General features: G+C 49.8%; 1 protein-coding gene across 2 annotated transcripts in view; it reads left to right on the top strand.

Moving 5' to 3' along the window:
- ADAM12 (ADAM metallopeptidase domain 12) overlaps positions 1-15,862 on the top strand; it is a 347,908-nt gene that overhangs the window by 284,858 nt on the left and 47,188 nt on the right. For both annotated transcript variants that reach the window (XM_077762961.1, XM_077762960.1), the window contains exons 12-14: positions 1,051-1,228; positions 6,152-6,241; positions 8,395-8,590. In XM_077762961.1, the coding sequence (XP_077619087.1) occupies positions 1,051-1,228; positions 6,152-6,241; positions 8,395-8,590 (464 nt within the window). The remainder of the gene's footprint in view (positions 1-1,050; positions 1,229-6,151; positions 6,242-8,394; positions 8,591-15,862) is intronic.

Here is a 15,862-nt window from a genome sequence, read left to right as displayed (position 1 = left end):
CATTGCTGCCTCAACACAGAAGGAAATGCACTTGAAGAGAGAGTGAGCTACTCTACGTAAGTTGGGTAACACTAGCTGCCGTAGGAAACCAGACCCTAATTGTCAGTGTCTTACCATAATAGAGGTGGGTTTCCCTCCCATATGCCCCCCCCCCCCCCCGGGGCTCTAAGCTGCAGGTGGTTTCCCTTCCAGCCATTAGTCGGGACCAGACTCCACCTCCTAGGACACTGGAATCCTCTGAGCTCAGCTGACCGAGGGGAAAGAGAGGACCTGAAGGGTAACAGTCACTTTACCTTCACCCAGAAGTATCCCACGTCACTTCACCTCTGTTCATATCCGTGGCCGAGAATTAGTCCTCTAGCCCATCCTGGAGCAGGGGGGCGGGGCAGCCCCTCTGGACCATGGAAGGTGGAACATGAACTATGCAGGGAAGGTTGGCCAACTTTGCCACATCCACTGTAGCCCTGGTATTCTGAGGCAAGAGCAGGGCCCACACTTCCAGTCCCCTGCACTCTCTTACAGCTGTGCCTTGAGAAGCAGTGATTTGCCCTTCACAGACCCGACTGCCAGTACCAGCCGGCCCTCACCTGCAGTGGGGTTGTGCCCGTGGGACTGTGGAACTGCTATGCACAGCCATTTGTACCCGCCTCTTCTTTGTGCTTTCCAACCAGGACATCGGTGTGTGTTCATATTACAAGCTGCAGGTCCCAGGAACTCCTGTTCCGTCGTATCACTTCATACAGAGCTGTTAATCGTTGTCCCTAATGAGATTCTGTACAAATTCGTCGATTTGAAAACTGTCAGAAGAGAATTTCTTTTTTGATAGAGCACTTCTTCCTTGGCGGTGTGGGCACTGTCCCGGAATGGATCTCAGGACGTAGCCGAGCCTGCCTCGATTTAGGCGAGGCAGTTAAGCCTTGGTCCACAGGGGCTGACGGTGGACATGTGGGCAGCTCCTGTCGGCGAGCCCCATGAGTATCTGTATTCAAGGGAAGGCTCAGGAAGCCACTCCGTGTCCCGATGGCTGACCGTCTCAGGTCTTCCCCACAGGTTCCCATTCCCCATGGTGTTCAGCAGCTGCAGCAAGAAGGACCTGGAGGCCAGCCTGGAGAAAGGCATGGGAATGTGCCTCTTCAACCTGCCGGAAGTGAAGCAGTCTTTCGGGGGCCAGAAGTGCGGGAATGGATACGTGGAGCAAGGAGAGGAGTGTGACTGTGGAGGGCCAGAGGTAAGAGACCGTCCCCACCCCCCAGAACCACCGCCTTGCATCTGTGGCTGGCAAAGGAGTAGGAAGAATTATGTAGCAGAACAAAAGTGCTAGAAATTCACGATGGAAAGTCCTAAACAGGCCCCCCTCTTGAACAGCTGTGCAAGCCAGGGCGGCCTTCTTGGATCGTAATGATGACACAGAATAAATTGTATCACTGCTTTTATTTTATTTTATTTTATTTTTAATTTATTTCTAGGAGAGAGAGAGAGAGAGAGAGACAGCGTGAGCAGGGGAGGGTCAGAGAGAGAGGGAGTCACAGACTGAAACAGGCTCCAGGCTCCGAGCTGGCAGTCAGCACAGAGCCCGACGCGGGGCTCGAACCCACAAACCATGAGATCATGACCCAAGCGAAAGTCGGACGCTTAACCAACTAAGCCACCCAGGTGCCCCGTATCACTGCTTTTAAAAAGATAAAGAATCTTCTCTATTGAAGGACAAGGTCTAGGTGAGGCAAGCTGAGGAGAAGAACAATAAAAAAAAGCATTTAGCTTTGAGTTTAACAGAGAAGGAAGCTTTGGGAATGCTAGCTTCAAATGGCTAATAAGCATCATTTCTTTCTCCTCACAAGGCGAGCAACCAGAGGAGAATTTGAATAAGCAACATTCATTTTTAACCAAGAGCTCTCACCCAAGTTGAAAACCTGCCTGATGCTGCAGCCTTCTCTGTATGCACAACCCGAGGCTCCAGGCTCTGCCTCTTTGCTTGTTAGCTTTCAGAAGCAATAAGCAGAAGCAGGGAACATTTTTATCCAGCAAAGGGCTGATTTAACCCTGTTTTCCAGCCAATGTCAGGCAAAATGTCTTATTTCCGTAGGGCCCAAGATAAACATAATCAACATAAAAAATTATAACGGCCACTTTTTGATCTCTGAATGATCTTGAGAAGGAAAGAGAAAGCACACAGTGAGATCTCCTGGTAAAACAAGGGCCTCCTGGAAGCCTGGAAGAGGCTGTGTTTAGAATAAATCAAAGCAGGTCATTTGTATAGCAAGCAGTCTGCATGTTGGATTCCCTCCCCAAGGGCTTACGCAAGCGGAAATGGTAGATGGGTTCAAGGTGGGCTTAGCTGGATTCACAGACAGGCTTGGTGAGGCCTTAGGAAGAGCATGTGTGGGAGGGCTGCTCTGAAATGGGGGTTCTAGGGTGGAAGGAAATGCACAGAGATCCTCGGGCTATCCGTCAAATTCCTGTGCTCATCAGACAGACAGCCGGTTGTAGAATTTTCTTCATAGTCCTAATTCCAAGATCATTCCTGCTGGTCTGGGCAACCGCAGAGCCTTGGGAATTAGGACTGTGAAGAAGATTCTACAACCGGCTGTCTGTCTGATGAGCACAGGAAGTCCTTCTGTCTGGCCCGCTCTGCAAGAATGCTGGGAGCGAGTAAGTACTGGGAAATGGGGCTAGTAGAGGTGGTCCCGTCAAACGTTTGCACGCCCTTTCCAAACCCGGGACCCAACAGTGATACCAGCACTGTATCACAGCAGCAATAATTATGCTCACAATGTGTTGGGGGTGATTGCTGTACAGGAGCAATGGGATCATAGAAACTCTTAAGATAAGACAACAAACTGAGGACTGATGGGGGTGGGGGAGGGGAATGGGGGCTGGGCATGGAGGAGGCGCTTGTGGGGATGAGCACTGGGTGTTATATGGAAACCAACTTGACAATAAACTATTTTAAAAAAAGGTTAGTGGAGGAAAACTGGAAACTGTCACAGGGTGGGGTATACAAAGGGGAAATTCTTTGGAGACTTTGTTAATCACTTGAAGAAGAAAAACAAAATTAGTTTAAATTGCCCGTGTTTCTCAGGAGAGACCATGCAGACTTAAAATGGTTTGTCTTTGAGTTGAACTCTCTGTAATTGTTTAATCTAAATAAATTTGACAGCGCTTCCTAGAGTCATGAACTCTCAGGTTTAGAATGATGATCAGCAGTCATTCGCTCCACATTCCAATACCACCAGCATGGCCACCACCCTCACCATTACCACCACCATCCCCACCACAACCACCACCATTAGTACCATCCCCACTACCAGCATCCTCACCACCACCATCCTCTCAACAAATGTTTGAGTGCCTGCAATTTGCCAGCCGCTGATGTGGTCCTCAACTTCACCCCCAGCAAGGAGTCATTCGGCTTTGACCAGGTGCTTCCTGTCTCTCCAGGCAGAATGTCCTGGCAGAGCAGTGCTGATTAAGTCAATCTCCTTCCTTATGTAGAACCAGCCACATTCCACTTGCAAATAGTTTCCCAACTGGATCTTTCTGTGGTTGGGTCCTTCTTTCATAGGCTAAGTTCTTGATATTTGAAGAGAACTATCATTCTTTCCATTGAAATTTCTTTCAAAGTCCAAGAAATCTTTCAGCATTCTAGGCAAGCCTCTTACCTCAATTTGTAGTTTTTTTTCATTTTTGCTTTCCGCATTGTGTCCAAGAGTGTAACAACCCATATTCAGCTACCAAACTGCTTTGACCAAAACTTTTAGTCAGACCTGGGCTTAATTCACCTGGACTCTTTAGCCCCCTGCCCAGTGCTCAGGCCCTGAAAATATCCCTCACGCCTTTGCTTCCTATCAGCCCATGCATTCCCTGGCCCACAGAGGGACTCAGTATCACCACACTGGTGAGCGAAGGGGACCAGTGCTTCCCCAGGTCGTAACTGGACCATCCTCTGCCCCCTTGCTGCCAGAAATAATCGCTGTTTTCAAGAGGATGCATTGTAGACTTAGCTCAGTGCATTGTGATTAAGAATTTGTGTCTACCGCCCACAACCCAAGAATGACACAGCCTTTGCAGAGAATTCTCTAATGGCTTCATTATTCTTTTTTTCTTTGGAGACTTAGTGTTCATTGGCTCTGTTGACCTTTTCTATTGAGTACTAAAATAATAAATGTATCAACAGATGAAGAATTTGTCTCTTCTGATAAATACAGTCCTGCAGAAGGAATAGATTCCGGGTAGTTAAAAAGGCAAGTGACTGCTAAAGTCTTCTGCACAGAGCATTGGATTTACATCAACCACAAGAATATCCTGACAACTCACTCGTTCATCCAGCCAACAGGGTCAGGAAAGCAGCCCTGAATCCTTGTTTAAAGTCAATAGAATGCCAGTAGCTGCAAATATCTTTTAAACTTAGTTATCTTTCTCACATTATCAATCCCCTTTGAAGTCAAAGCCATTCTACTTGGCTGCATTTCCATTTGAACTGCTGCTTATGTTATTTAGTGATTTGGTGTGGGGTGGGGGAGGGGAGGTGGTAGTTCTTAAAGAATCTTAGGACCCAGGTTTCGGGTGGCTGATTTAATGTAGAAGCCCAAGGAAATCTGTAATTTGGTTCGTATGTCATTAGTAGGGCCGTTTAGGCCACAGTGAACAGGATGACATTGCTGTGTATTTGATGGCACTGATCAGGAATGAAATCAATAGACTTGTGGGGATGAGCACTGGGTGTTATATGGAAACCAACTTGACAATAAACTATTGAAAAGAAAAAAAAAAGTCCCTAAACTTCTTATAGAAGTCCACGAGTTAGAAACCCTTACTGTCATAAGAGTAACAGCTATGACTTCTGGTTGGCACTTTCATCTTATTGTATGTATTATACACTCCAGATGTTTAGAAGGTCTTTGAGGAAATTTAAAATTGAATAACTTTGGATGGATGTGTAATGGGAGCAAATAGTAAACCCCAAATGAGAGCATGATTCATAGAGTCTCACATAGGGCACAGTTCAGAGATCTAGGATGGTCCCAAATCTTCTGGATTATACAAAATTTCATTAATTGCATTGTAATACTAATGATAAATTCACTAACAGAAGATGGTTTTCAGGAGTAAAATATTATACTTTTAAAGTACTACATGATTGGTTTCACTCTAGCTAATAGTATACATATTCTTCTGCTCATGTCACATACTAAATAAAAGGACATTAATTATACTAAAAGGACATTAATGCTATAAGGGCATCAATTAATACCAATTAATACTAATGACCTCATGAACTCTTCTTTCTGATAATTCGTTTTCTTCTAAGCTGTGTAAACTCCGGGTTATTGGGATGTTCTAAAGTACAAGGACTTCATATATACACTAGATAATATGTATAGACCTTTTTTTGAGAGCTGAGCGATGGCCTCCATTCCTTGTGGGGTGTTTGTTAGAAAACAGTGGGTATTTGTGAAGAACGGCCTAACAAAGGAGGTCATTTTCTCTCGTTTCCGAGAGAGCAGTACATCTCATATGTGATCTATCTGTTTAAATCCCTTGCAAATCCACGGGCACAGACCATGGACCTCTTCTCTGGCCTCTTGGTCATTTCGATGTGCATTTCTGACCTGAGAGGTGCCTTGTCCAGGTGAGGCAGCCCATCTGTGTGGATCAAGAGCCTTGGCTACCGCATTTGATTGCAACTGTAGTTCCGTAGTTGATTTGACCCCATTTCCTGCCGGCACGCTCCAGAGTCAAAGGGTCAGCATTTGAAGAGTTAAGTTTGTACATGTCTATGTATATTTTTAAATAAGTGAGTTAAAAGCGTTCCAGCGATCCCAATATAGTTCACTGCAATAAGACCTGCATGAATCATGAACCAGAGGCCTCCCTACAGGGCCCCAGCCACGGCCAACTTGACTGGATCCGGCAGCCTGCCTTCCCACGCAGGCTCCCTTACCCTCCGTGTAAGGCACTGAGTGCTGCTGACTCTTCCCAGGGACTTCACAGACCTTGTCAGTTCATAAACACTTAACAGAAGCTTGGCTTTGTTAGACGTGAAGATAATCTCGGTCAGGCTGAGTTTCAGCTCCTTCCCTTTACAGCCGGTGCCTTCCATGAGTAGTTGCCCCATGTGACCCTATCAAACGAGTCCCACTCTCTTCCCCAGGAATGTACGAACAGTTGCTGCAATGCTACCACCTGTACCCTGAAGCCAGATGCTGTGTGCGCACACGGGCTGTGCTGTGAAGACTGTCGGGTAAGTTCTCTCAGCCCCAAGGCCGCCTCAGGTTCAGGTGCTTCCACAGTGACATAGGATGAGAAAGGCGAAGGATAGCTTCTGGACCCCTCTGCTGTGAAAACCATAACACCTCACCACCCAAGCTGGTGAACCCCACTGTCGTCCAGTCTTCGTGTGAAATGCATACTTTATTTATTTATGTAATTTTTTTGAGAGTGAGAGAATCCACTAGCAAGAGAGGGGCAGATAGAGAGGGAGAGAGAATCCCAAGCAGCCTCTACAGTGTCAGTGTAGAGCCCCCCTCAGAGCTCGAACTCACAGACTGTGAGATTGTGACCTGAGCCGAAACCAAGAGTCAAAGGCTTAACCGGCTGAGCCACCCAGGCGCCCCCTCCAATCTTCATGTGAAATGCACACTTGAATGCCAAGTCATCGGTGATGGGTTATTTATTTATGGGTTGGAAAGGAATTGTTCCCCAAAACTCTGGCTCAGTTTTTACACACTCCAGTTGTGCTGCTGGACACTGGTGAGGTCCTAGCACCATGATGGCAGCAGCTGGAGAGCGAGGCCCCACCCCGGTCACTCAGCCCCCATTCTATCCCAAGAACACCTACCTGTTGGGCTGACAAGCCACATGGGTTGTGCCAGGGGATTTATGTAAACACCTTGATCTTGATGTCCTCCTAACACAAGGACTGGTGGACCCAGCCCAACCCAACCAATCGCAGCCATTTGATACTTTTGTCATTGCTGCTGCCGTGACAAAGTGCCATTTGTTTTGGCAATTCCATTATTTGTCTCATTATTCAGGGCTGAGATCTGACCGAAGAGAAGACTGAGCTTTCGATTCAAAGGTTCCAAGGGTAGACTTTCTTTCTTTTTTAATTAAGTGATTGATCTTGGCATTCTGCTAGTAGGAAACTCCCTCTCAGCTCCCCAGCCAGAGCCCAGTGATTCAGAAGTGAATTACAGCATCTTACGTTCAGCTTAAAATATTTCTCCTGCCCTTTGTATTTATGATTAACTTCTGGGGGATGTTCAAGAAAGCTGGCACCCCCCCGGCACCCAGCTGCTGGCGGTGGAAGAGGGAAGGTGGGGGTGGGGCAGGTCGCGGGCTGTGTAGCCTCTGACAAGCCACTCTGAGCCTCAGTTTTTCAACCACAGAAAGACGAGGCATTGGCCAATGTTTCCTAACATTTTTTATTGTTCCCTTGCTTCACTTCTCCCCTGTGAAGTCCTACAGACAGGTTTCCAATGCCATGATTTGATGACAAAGTGAAATATTATTGTCACCGAGCCCTTGGAATGATTTTTGTCATCTTGGCCACAGTGCTAACACTTAAGAGCAAGCTTCATCTTCAGACACATGACAGCATTGGTGACCAGAGCTCTTCTTCAGAATCGAGGAGTCCATCAGCCAGCACTCCCTTCCCATGCCTCCTTTGAGGTGACACATGCCAGCAACCAGCCTGTCTCCTCATCAGAAGACCCTAATATTGCATGAAATTAAAAAGAGGCGGCTCTTGGGGCGCCTGAGTGGTTCAGTTGGTTAAACATTCAACTTTGGCTCCGGTCATGATCTCATGGTTTGTGAGTTCAAGTCCCATATCAGTCTCTGTGCTGACAGCTCAGAGCCTGGAGCCTATTTCAGATTCTGTGTCTCCCTCTCTCTCTGCCCTCCCCTGCTCACACTCTGTCTCTCTTTTTCAAAAATAAACATGAAAAATATTTTTTAAAAAATTTTTAATGTTTATTTCTAAGAGAGAGACAGCATGAGCTGGGGAGGGTCAGAGAGAGAGGGAGATACAGAATCTGAAATAGGCTCCAGGCTCTGAGCTGTCAGCACAGAGCCCGACGCGGGGCTCGAACCCACGAACCGTGAGATCATGACCTGAGCCGAAGTCGGACGCTCAACCGACTAAGCCACCCAGGTCCCCCTAAAAATATTTTTTAAAAAGAGGCAGCTCTTGATTACCCCCCTCCCTAGTGGAAAGGTGAACCCCAGATCCCAGAGCAAGATTCTGTTTGTTTAATGACTCTCTGTGCCTCTCTCTTCCTTTGGAATCCTTGCCCCTTTATGCCCGTCGCTCCATTCTGCCCCAGGAGTGCCGCCAGGAAGTTGCCTCCCCTTCCCTGCAGTGCACGTGCTATAAACAGCCTCTCCTTCCAGCTAAAGCCTGCGGGAACGGCATGCAGGGACTCCAGCAATTCCTGCGACCTCCCCGAGTTCTGCACGGGTGCCAGCCCCCACTGCCCAGCCAACGTGTACCTGCATGACGGGCACCCGTGCCAGGGGGTAGACGGCTACTGCTACAACGGCATCTGTCAGACCCACGAGCAACAGTGCGTCACGCTCTGGGGACCAGGTATGTGGCCGCCAATGGTGGGCGCAGAGTCATAGGGCTGGGGGGGCTCACTCTGTTTCCATAAGCGTCACTCCTGCGCCGCGCCATCTACAAAGCTTCCCTCCTTTCAGCTAAAGTGATTGGCTCCCTGGCAGACCTGGGGCCGAGCTGGTCACTGGGCGTGCAGAAATGGGCACTGCCTGGAGCGCACCCCAAAGGCTCAATGTGGTCCAATGAGAGATGTGTGTGCACCTACTGAGGGCAAGGAGGGAGGACGAGGAGAATCAGTCATGACCCCTGCCCTCAGATGGCCTAACAGGTAGTTGGGCAGACAGATAGGACTTCCCACTCGCTCTGATTACGTAAGTGCTTCTTGATGCTGGAGCAAGAGAAAGTCACTGCAGACTTGCTGCGTGAGGAGTCTGGGACCAGGAAAGACAAGGAAGAGTCATTCCTGACACAGGGAGCAGCAAGCTAGCCCTCAGACAGGAAGGCACACGGAAGGGGCTGCCAGGGTGGGAGCCCCAGACCCCCGAGTGCAGAGGAAGAACATGGAGACAGGTGTCTGAGAGCCTTGAGAGGCACTTGGGTTCTAAAAGCAGAATGGTGGACGTGTGTATTCCCAAAAAAGGCACCCAGATGGGCAGGTGGCCAGGAAGCAGCTGCTGGGGTGGTTAGGGGCTGTCCACTCACCACTTCCTGTGCATAGGATGCTGGGCCAGACACTCAGCATGACTCGTCCCTTCCACCCCTCCACCATTAGCAAGGTTGGGGAAATGACTACAGTTTAGAGAAGGCGAAGCTGAAATTCAGAGACTGGAAGTCAGCTTCCTGGTGTAAGGCTGGGATTGGAGCCCAGGCCAATGGACCCAAAAGCCATACGTAATGGACACCGTGCAGTTGCACGCAAGAGCCAGGCCCAGAACAAAAGTTCCAGAGGCTCTGCAGTCGAATGGATGCTTGAATGTCAAAGAAGGAATCATGGGTCCCCTGGACATGGCTCTCTGGTGACCAGAGCTCCCGGGCCCTGTGGGGCAGCCAGGGCCCTGAGGACTCCTCACCCCGGGGTTTGCTGCCTCTATCCTGCTCCGGGGTTCCAGCAGTGACTCCAGGCCCCCAGAGAGCACTTTCCAAGAGTGCGGTCCCCACCCGTCTGGCCATCCTCCCTCCTCCCTGCCGCCTGCAGAGGTGACCTCAGTTCTGGCCAGGGACGCCAGCTGTGGCAAGGCCACTGTGGTCAGCCAGGCAGAGAGCCAGGCAGGCTCTAGGCGGAGGGAAACCCGATACGGGCCTTTGTCAGACTTTCACTGTGAGGCCTCGGTTTCAGGAATGATGAGGGCAGCATGCTGGGATGGAGAGTGATGACTGGTCACCAAAGCTGGGGTGTTCAATGTGATGTGAGAGCAGTGACCAAGCAGGGAGAACAAAGACAGATGTTTCTGAGAGTTGGGTCCTGCCATGGAGCCCACCGGCCCCCCACCAGCCAAAGACGCTCCTCTGTCCTTGGACCTCCCGGAGGGGCCAGAAGAAGCCGCATGGTACAGAAACAAGGGGCTCATGCAGCCTGTTCATAGTACCTGGGAGGAGCCCTCCCCGCACTCCTTAGGCCACGTGGGCACAGAAGGAGGAGGCCTGTGGTGCCTGCGGCCTTCTGCTTCATCTGGGGACCCTGAGCCCCGCGGTCCTGGCCCCCCAGGAAGGGTGGGGTCTCTCTATCCCATGCTGGGTGAGTGCCTCGCCAAGACCAGCACAGAGGAGGAGGCACTCACAATACACATGTCAGATGCCTGGATGGGCTCTGAATGGTTTAGTGACTTCAGATGCCTTTTAGCCAAGTGAGGTCACTTTGGGACAGCGGCTACCGCTGCAGGCCAAACCCTCACGGCCTAAAGCATCCCTAGTGGCCACTCCTCCCCAGCCTTCCTCCGGACTCGGTAATCTCCCCCTTCCTGAGTTACGGGGGCTGTCACGATGCTTCCTTACAAAAAAGGGTTCGGTGGCCAAAGCTCACACAGCCCTTGGGGCCTTTGGAGTGAAATGCGCTCTCTGGTGCCCCACTATGTGACAGCGCCTGGCCCCACCTCCACAGTGAGGTCAGCTGGAACTCCACGGCTCTCTCTGAGCCACCGCCACGGGGTGACTCAGCTGGCTGCGAGCCTTGGATTCCTGGACCAAGGCTGGTATTTATCTCATCAGATTAGTCCTCCTCAAGCTGCCTGAGCATTGAGAGAGAGAGAGAGAGAGAGAGAGAAAGCCAGCCAGGCAGGCAAACTGACAGCCTGACTCATGGACTGAGCTTTTCAAAAGCAAGAGCGGTAGGAAGTTCCCTCCTTCGAATTCTCAACATCCTTGTGGCTGGCGGTGAGGCTGGCAGCCTGGATGCCCGGGGACCTGCACCAGCTCCGCAGGAGGGCTGCTTCCCTGGGGCTCCCAGCTCGCCTCTTCTCTCCCCTCCCACCCCCTGAGGGCCGACGAGGCCTTTGCCTGGGCAGTGGCCCATTTGCCACGAGAGGGTCGCTGCACGTGGACCGAGCCTCCCTGGCGTCAGGGAGGCTCAGAGTTCCTGGAAATGACAAGCTTGGGAACCCACCGCAGGCTCAGGACTTCCACGGGTTCAGTCCGGCCAACTCTTTCCTGGTACTTCCGGTCGCTGCACAAACTCCCTCAGGAGGACAGGGGACATGTGTGCCAGAACTAACAGAGGCCCTCCACACCAGGGACCTTCTCAGAAGGGCCTCTCACCACCTCCTGTGGAAATGCAGTGTGTTCCTTCCCTCCCTATCTGTGCAGCTGTCTCGTGGTGTAGTTTGAGAGCACCGCCTGAGTTTCCTGTGGCTGCTGTAACAAATTACCACAAATTTGGAGGCTTGTGACAACATAGATTTGTCATCTTCTAGTCCTGCGAGTTGGAAGTCCTAAAATCAAGATGTTGGCAGGGCAACATTACTTCTGCAGGCTCGAGGGAGAGTGTATTTCTCGGCCTCCTCCAGCTTCCTGAGGCCCCTACATTCCTTGGCCCATGGCCCTTCCTCCATCTTCAAGGTCAGCGGCATGCATCTGCCCGTCTCTATCTCTCCCTGGCTTCTCTTTCCGTAGTCCCATCTTCTCTGAGTCGGACCCTCCTGTCTCCCTTTTCTAAGGGTCCTGTGATCACGTTGCCCCGATTCAGATCATTCAGGAGAATCCCCCATCCCCAAATCCTTAATCACATCTTTGAAGCCCCTTTGTCGCGTAAGGTAACATTCACAGGTTCTGAGGATTAGGACACGGGCCTCTTTGTGGGGAAGGGGGGGCTTTTTCTGCCTGCCACAGTTGTTAAACAGACCACTTACTAACAAGGTGACCTTCAATACGTCTACTCAACCTTTGTGCCTCTTCTGTAAAATGGGGATTGTAGTATGTCCAGCCTGTGGGTATGTTGTTGTCCTCTAACATAGCCTATTACCCATCGTACGTAAGATGTCACATGCTAGATGCATGGTGCCTGGTAAGTCCAAACTCTACAAATAGGACGTGACCAAGCTCACGGGAAGTTTGTGGACTAGGGAGCAAGATCCTCGGAGTGCTGTGATGTGGTGAGGCATGGTCCGGGGAGGGCTCAACCCGGTGTGTGGCATGGAGCCAGTCAGGAAGGCGTCCTAGACAAGGTTGCCCTGAAGAAGTCATTGGGCAGGGGTGGGAGGGGAAGGGTATTTCCTGCATATGGAATAGTAGCGGTCAAGGCGCAAAGAAACAGCGGGGCCATCCCAGGCAACTGCAGGTAGTTCTGCTTGTCCAGAGCTTGGACTGTGACCTAGAGAGCAGAGATCCTCATTTGTTACCCGTTCTCTATTTGTTAAATATTTGTTAAATATTCACGGATGTCCTGCTATTCTAAAATGCTGACTCAAGAGCCCTGGTTCTGGCAAACTGACCTGCTTCCCACAGTCCCTCTGCGCTATAGCCTGGACCTGGAGTAGAGTCAGGATGTGACCGTCACAGTCCCAGGGCAGGGGCGATTTCCTCAGCCAGGCCTCTGGCCAACTAGACGGACCAGGCTGGGAGCATTCTAATGCTGTGTTATAGAGGTTGGTTTGAATTCGCTTTTCACAATTCAGAAAAAGAAAACTTATGGTCAAGGACGCATTTGCAATATTTCATCTCCCCATGATTAGCAAATGCTCTGGGAGCTGGAGCACATTTGCGTTAGGGTCATTTTAGGCTCCCTACAAGCCCCAGTGACTCAGAGCTCCAGGATTCATAGAGCCCCTACTTCTGCTGACCTGTGCCACACATACCCCCGTGACCCAACCGAACTGTGGAGTCATTGGAGCGTCCAGTTAGACTCAGGAAGTCCGTTACCCTCCAGACCTGGCTCCCCAAACACTGACCGGATAAAGCCCTTCCTTCCAGCTAACTATTCCCTTTTGAAATGGACATTTCTCAATCCAGCATTATATTTCAATAAATTAATCCTGCCTCCAAATCTTTCTACAAATAGAATGATAGAAAATTCAAAACATATGCCTCCAACTCCCAACTAGCAAAGCAAGATACTTTTTCTTTTTCTTGTTAGGTTTAGGTATTTATTTTGAGAGAGACAGAGTGCAGGATGGGCAGGGGCAGAGAGAGAGGGACAGAGAGAGAGAGCCCCAGGCAGGACCCAGACGGTCAGCACAGGGCCCACTGTGGGCCCCATGCGGGCTTCTAACTCCCCAACCATGAGGTCATGACCTGAACCGAGGTCAGACGCTTAACGGACTGAGCCACCCAGGTGCCCCCAATGTAAGATACTTCTAGAATGCCTTTTGGGTTTTTTGTTCATTTGTCTCCTTTCCTAATTATTGTCAATAATGTTCTTGCTGGCGAGAAGCAATTCCACCCAGTCCCTGATTTTTCTTCCACAAATGTTGTAGCTCAAGACTTTCTATGTTGATGTCAAACACAGAAATGTCATCTGCGGTTCAAACTGTAACTTGTATTTAGCTCTCTTAGTCCAGTTTGGTCTTAACAGCCACAAAGATTTTCCGTCAATGTGATATGACCTTTATTCCTTCTGAAATAAGCTGGATATTTTTCTTCAGGCAGAAAATTTACTTTTGCCCATGTTGTTTATCTGAACCATGGTTCCTGAAAGCATTACTTGGAAATTAATCTTACAGATAACTGCATGTCTAGAGCCACAAACAATTTGCATCAGGGAAGTCCTGAAATATGTTAGTTTTATCTATTTTATCACTCACCCGAAAAGAGTGTCCCTTGATTTATGCAGTGTGAGCTGGCCAGACAATTTTTATGGGCTGATAAATATTCAGTGTTTATCTGCAAGGCTGGCTTAAATGAGTTTGCATTATGATGATACACCTGGAGCCGTACATGTACTAACGGTCTGCAGCTCTGGTGACGAGCAATGAGACGAGAAGATGTTTTTGCCAAAAGTCCTATAGTTTAGGAGACTTTCCCTTTTGTCCCACGGCGTGAGAAAGAAATGATGAGATTTGTTCGTTTGGCCTCCATCCTCCATTGAATGCAAAGGTCAGTTTGGAGAAGAGAGAAGGAGAAATAGGAGGAGACCAGGACGACTTTGTCTGTGGGTGTGAGCAGCGGGGGCTGGGCAGTTAGTGACAGGGAAGGAGGAGCCCATCCGCCCAAATGGGAGAAGGTCATTTGCGTAATAGAGTCATTTTAAGGAAAAAATTCGCTCAAGCATTGTGGGCTTAATGCAAGATGTCATCCTCTCCCTTTCAACAAGCATAATGACATTAGAACTTCCAAACTACAATCACAAATGTAAGTTTTATCACTCTGAGGATAAACCTGGTCATTAAAATCCATCGCTTTCTGTGTCATTGCAAACTACAGCATGATGTCAAAATTCCCTCTGAAAGGCTGAATTTTATCTCTCGATAATGGCAGAACCTCAAAGTGTTCCGTTATTAAGAATTCAAAGGCTGTACATCGATGTGATATAGTAGCGATAAGAAAACAGTTGTCGTTTGTTTTTCAAGAGACGGACGTGAAGTCTCTTCATGAAATCGCAAAGCCAGACATTTTTAAAAAACTTTTTTACTGTTTACTTTTGAGAGACAGAGTGTGAGTGGGGGAGGGGCAGAGAGAAAGGGCAGACACAGAATCTGGAGCAGGCTCCGAGCTAGCAGCACAGAGCCTGATGTGGGGCTCGAACTCACAAACGAGTGAGATCGTGACCTGAGCTGAAGTTGGTCACTTAAGCAACTGAGCCACCCAGGTGCCCCACCAAGACAAACATTTTTAAGTGTAGCAACTTTGAACCCAAACCTGTGCCTTCATAGCCCCTTACCAGTGGGTAGAAGTCATTTACACTTTTGAAATTATTGACCATGGTGGCTCTAAGAGAACGCCGGACGGCCACTCATACACAGAAGCCACGAGAGTCCCTTGGCTGGGCCCCGCTCTGCTGCCGGAACTGGTCTCTGCTGGGCTCAGGATGTTGGCTCTGGGGTTTGTGTCTTCTACTCTGCAGCTTTTCACGATGTTTTCTTTCAGTGCAAGAGTTGTATCTGCTCCCAAGGTCAGCCCCAAGCCCCCTTCCCGGTTTTCCCACTGATAAGTTTTCTTACTTGGCCTGTATTTGTAAAATGTGTGTCTTTTGATGACCTTACATCTTTTTTCCCCATCAGACAGCACAGTAATACTTCCTGTGATGTAAATGAGTAAGTGAAAAACCAGAGTCACAGAAAAGATAAGCCAGGAGACAGCATCCGTTCACCCCAGATGCTTTGTTCTGCAGAAATCAATTGACTTCCTCTGGGGAGGGCAGTTGAGACGTGATGTCCCTTCCCCAAACTGCTTTCCCTGTGGCTTTTCACTCCTTCATTCTTGGCACACACCTGTGTGCAGGCCTGAGGCGCTGTGCCTGTCTTCTGGGTTTTTACAGTGAGGCCGGAGCCTCGGGACATCACAGGAGGCAAAAAAGCAAGCGTGGTGAATGCAAGGCGGGGACAGCGCCTGCAGCAGTGACGGGAGAAGCAGGGTCAGGTCCAGCCTCACGGGAAGGACGCAATCAGCAACGTCGGGCAACCCAGCAGCCCAGGACCCTCACCCAGAGGGCTCCAGCCATCAGGCGCCAAGGAAAATGCTGATTTACGTGGCTTCGGTCACGTAGCCAACACTGACCCCAGCTTGCGGCTGTGGCACAGAGCACTGTGGCGCGCCGGGGTCTCCCACTCACCGGGTGAAGGCTCTCCCACACCCCAGTGTGCGGTGGGCTGTGCTGGAAGGGGCGGGGCCGAGCAGTGCCCCGCACCCCGCCGGCAGCCGGGGGCGGGGCCTAGA

Source organism: Crocuta crocuta, unplaced genomic scaffold, assembly GCF_008692635.1.
Source record: "Crocuta crocuta isolate KB4526 unplaced genomic scaffold, BGI_CrCroc_1.0 scaffold466, whole genome shotgun sequence".
NCBI lineage: Eukaryota > Metazoa > Chordata > Mammalia > Carnivora > Hyaenidae > Crocuta > Crocuta crocuta.
Note: the sequence above shows the minus strand (reverse complement) of the source record. Positions and strands in the feature narration are given on the sequence as shown.